The sequence below is a fragment of the Osmia bicornis genome, chromosome 1 (assembly GCF_907164935.1).
Source record: "Osmia bicornis bicornis chromosome 1, iOsmBic2.1, whole genome shotgun sequence".
Classification (NCBI taxonomy): domain Eukaryota; kingdom Metazoa; phylum Arthropoda; class Insecta; order Hymenoptera; family Megachilidae; genus Osmia; species Osmia bicornis.
This window is the reverse complement of record NC_060216.1, coordinates 363,155-365,807: the sequence shown is the minus strand read 5'-3', so window position 1 is coordinate 365,807 and position 2,653 is coordinate 363,155. Positions and strand designations below refer to the sequence as shown.

Here is a 2,653-nt window from a genome sequence, read left to right as displayed (position 1 = left end):
GTTAGAATCGATCGAGAAATCTGCACTCTTCGCAAGCCAACCAGCAGTTACGAAACACTGTGCTCTGGTATTGCTTCCGAGACTGCTCCCATGCTCCACGTGCAACCTGAGGCGATTTTCTTCATCAACCGGGTTCGTAAAAACTCGCACGAATGAGGAAATCGCATAAGCGAGCTGTGCGACGTGAAGAGACTGTCGGTGCCCGCGTATCATTAAAATAACTTCAAGAAGGAACTCGACTACAGGTTCCCGTGTCAATGTTCGAAATCTTGAATGTTCGACAGCGTTGTCGCGTGCGAATGCTTCTGCGAGCGTACCGTCGTAAGCCTATTTGTAAACGCGACGCGAGCGTCGAGGACATGGCGTTCCGGGAAGTCACAGTTGTTGTCCCCTCGCAAACGAACGTAACGGCCGCGGGTTCAAATTACTGGTGTATATCCGAAGATAGACGGGAGCAATCCTCGCGTTTTAATTGAATAAATAATTTTGTTAATTGTTCCTCAATCAAACTCTGTCTCTCAGTCATTTCCTCTTTACTATAAATTCCTCGTCAACCAACTCTTAAGGCAAGAGTACGGTTACAATCCTTTTTACACTCTTAAGGGTCCAAGTTCTAAAAATCCCTCTTAGTGGGTGCTTACGTCATGAGAGGAATACACTACTCGAATTTCATGTTTCTAGGTTTAGGAGTTTGGGCTGGGCATTGATGAATCGGTCAGGACATTTATCCTTCTTGTCCGGTCAAACTTCGAGACCTCCAGTGTGTATATGCAATGTTTTGATTCAATCTCTCTGGCTTTTCGCCTACTTTTATCAATTTTAGCAAGTAATTATAATTCAAACTATATCGTGTTTGCTATCATTTTAATCAGAAAAATCTCACCTATATGCTAGTAAAAGCTTCATTAAAATAAAATAAAAAATAAAAAAGTTTTATAATTGAATTAGTATTAGTCACGCCGATACGTTTCGGCTCTTTCCTTTGATCATTGAACCTCTCTTTTTCCTCCTCTGTCTGTCCCTTTCTACGTTCACGCTTGGCTGGTCGTCGTGTGTAATCCGAGATTCGACACCTCGACTGGATATATGCAATGTTTGGGTCCCAATTTCTCTTGCATATATCCAGGATTTACTGTACACGCCCAGAAACCTTCGCGGGTATTCGCACAACAACTCACCAAAGTTTAATCGCAATCGGATGAATGGTGTAGGAACACATACGGGACAAACAAAGAAACATTCATTTATTTATATATAGATTTCATTAAAATCCGTTTAGCCGTTTAAACGTGAAAGAGGAACAAACGATCAGCATTTTCACTTTTATATATTAGTAAGGAGTAGGGATATCATGCAAACTTTACGAGTTCTCTTTTGGGTAGCCACGAACGTGCAGTCACCTAACGGTTAGGGAGTGCGGGCATAGGCTCAGAGTGCTGAGCGCTCAACATATTCTTACGTACTTTTACGCGGATGTAATATTATTTTTATTAAAATAATATAGCCTATGTCACTCCAGAGAAGGCATGGAAACCACTGTTAAAATTTGGTATCAATCGGATAAGTAGTTTTTGAAATTTTTCTGTACATACAAACAAACGCTGTCTCTTTATATAATAGTATGATATGATATGATGATTTCGTACAAACGCTCCCACGGGACGTTCACCTATCGAGACTCATCATTGAAGATGCTCACAAGCGAACTCTCCATGGAGGAACTCAACAGACTCTCGCATACATTCGACAGAAGCAGTGAGTCATCGGTCGAAGAGCACCGGTGAAATCTCACATCTTGAGATGCGTCAAGTGTGCTCGTTAGAGGGGGATCCGTGGGCGTCAGATGATGGGCCAACTACCCTTCTCTCTACCATCACGGCCATTCGTTTACACCGGCGTCGATTATACGGGACCGATCACATTGAAGAATTTAAAAGGAAGAAGCTCGAAAACGATCAAAGGATGGATCTGCGTGTTTGTCTGTTTCTCCTCATCGGCAGTTCACCTTACGGTTGTCAGCGACTACTCAACCGAAGGATTTCTGGCAGCCTACAGAAGATTTTTGTCGAGAAGAGGGATCGCTCACAAATTGTACTCTGACTGTGGCACAAATTTCATTGGAGCTCAGGCAGAGCTCAAACGCCTGTTCACGTCAAGTTCAAAGGAGCACCAATACGTCGCATCGATTCTCTCAGCAGACAGCACTCAATGGATGTTCACCCCACCAGCAGCTCCTCACATGGGAGGAAAATGGGAAGCTATGGTGAAATCGATCAAGTTCCATCTCGGAAGAACTATTGGCGAACTCTTATTAACATTTGAAGAGTTTTCCACTCTCCTCACACAGATCGAAGCGGTGCTCAACTCAAGACTATTGGAACCGCTCAACGACGATCCCGACGACATGTCTGCGCTCACACCAGAACACTTCCTCCATCGGCTTAGCGCTTAATTCAGTACTAGAACCATCGCTGCTCGAAGTGTCAGCAGGTCGATTCTCCAACTGGCAACTGATTCAACAACGAGTTCAATACCTCTGGCCTCAGTGGTCACGACACTATCTGCAGCGACTTCAATCAATTTCAAAGTGGCACCATCCGTCTCACGACATTCAGACAGGCTCGTTGGTGCTACTCATGAACGAGCATCTTCC

General features: G+C 44.0%; 1 protein-coding gene across 1 annotated transcript; it reads left to right on the top strand.

Annotated features, from left to right (window-relative positions):
• Positions 1-1,846: 1,846 nt before the first annotated feature.
• Positions 1,847-2,452, top strand: LOC114881142. The gene has a single exon (XM_029197816.2). The coding sequence runs from the start codon at positions 1,847-1,849 to the stop codon at positions 2,450-2,452; it is 606 nt and encodes a 201-aa protein (XP_029053649.2).
• Positions 2,453-2,653: the final 201 nt, after the last annotated feature.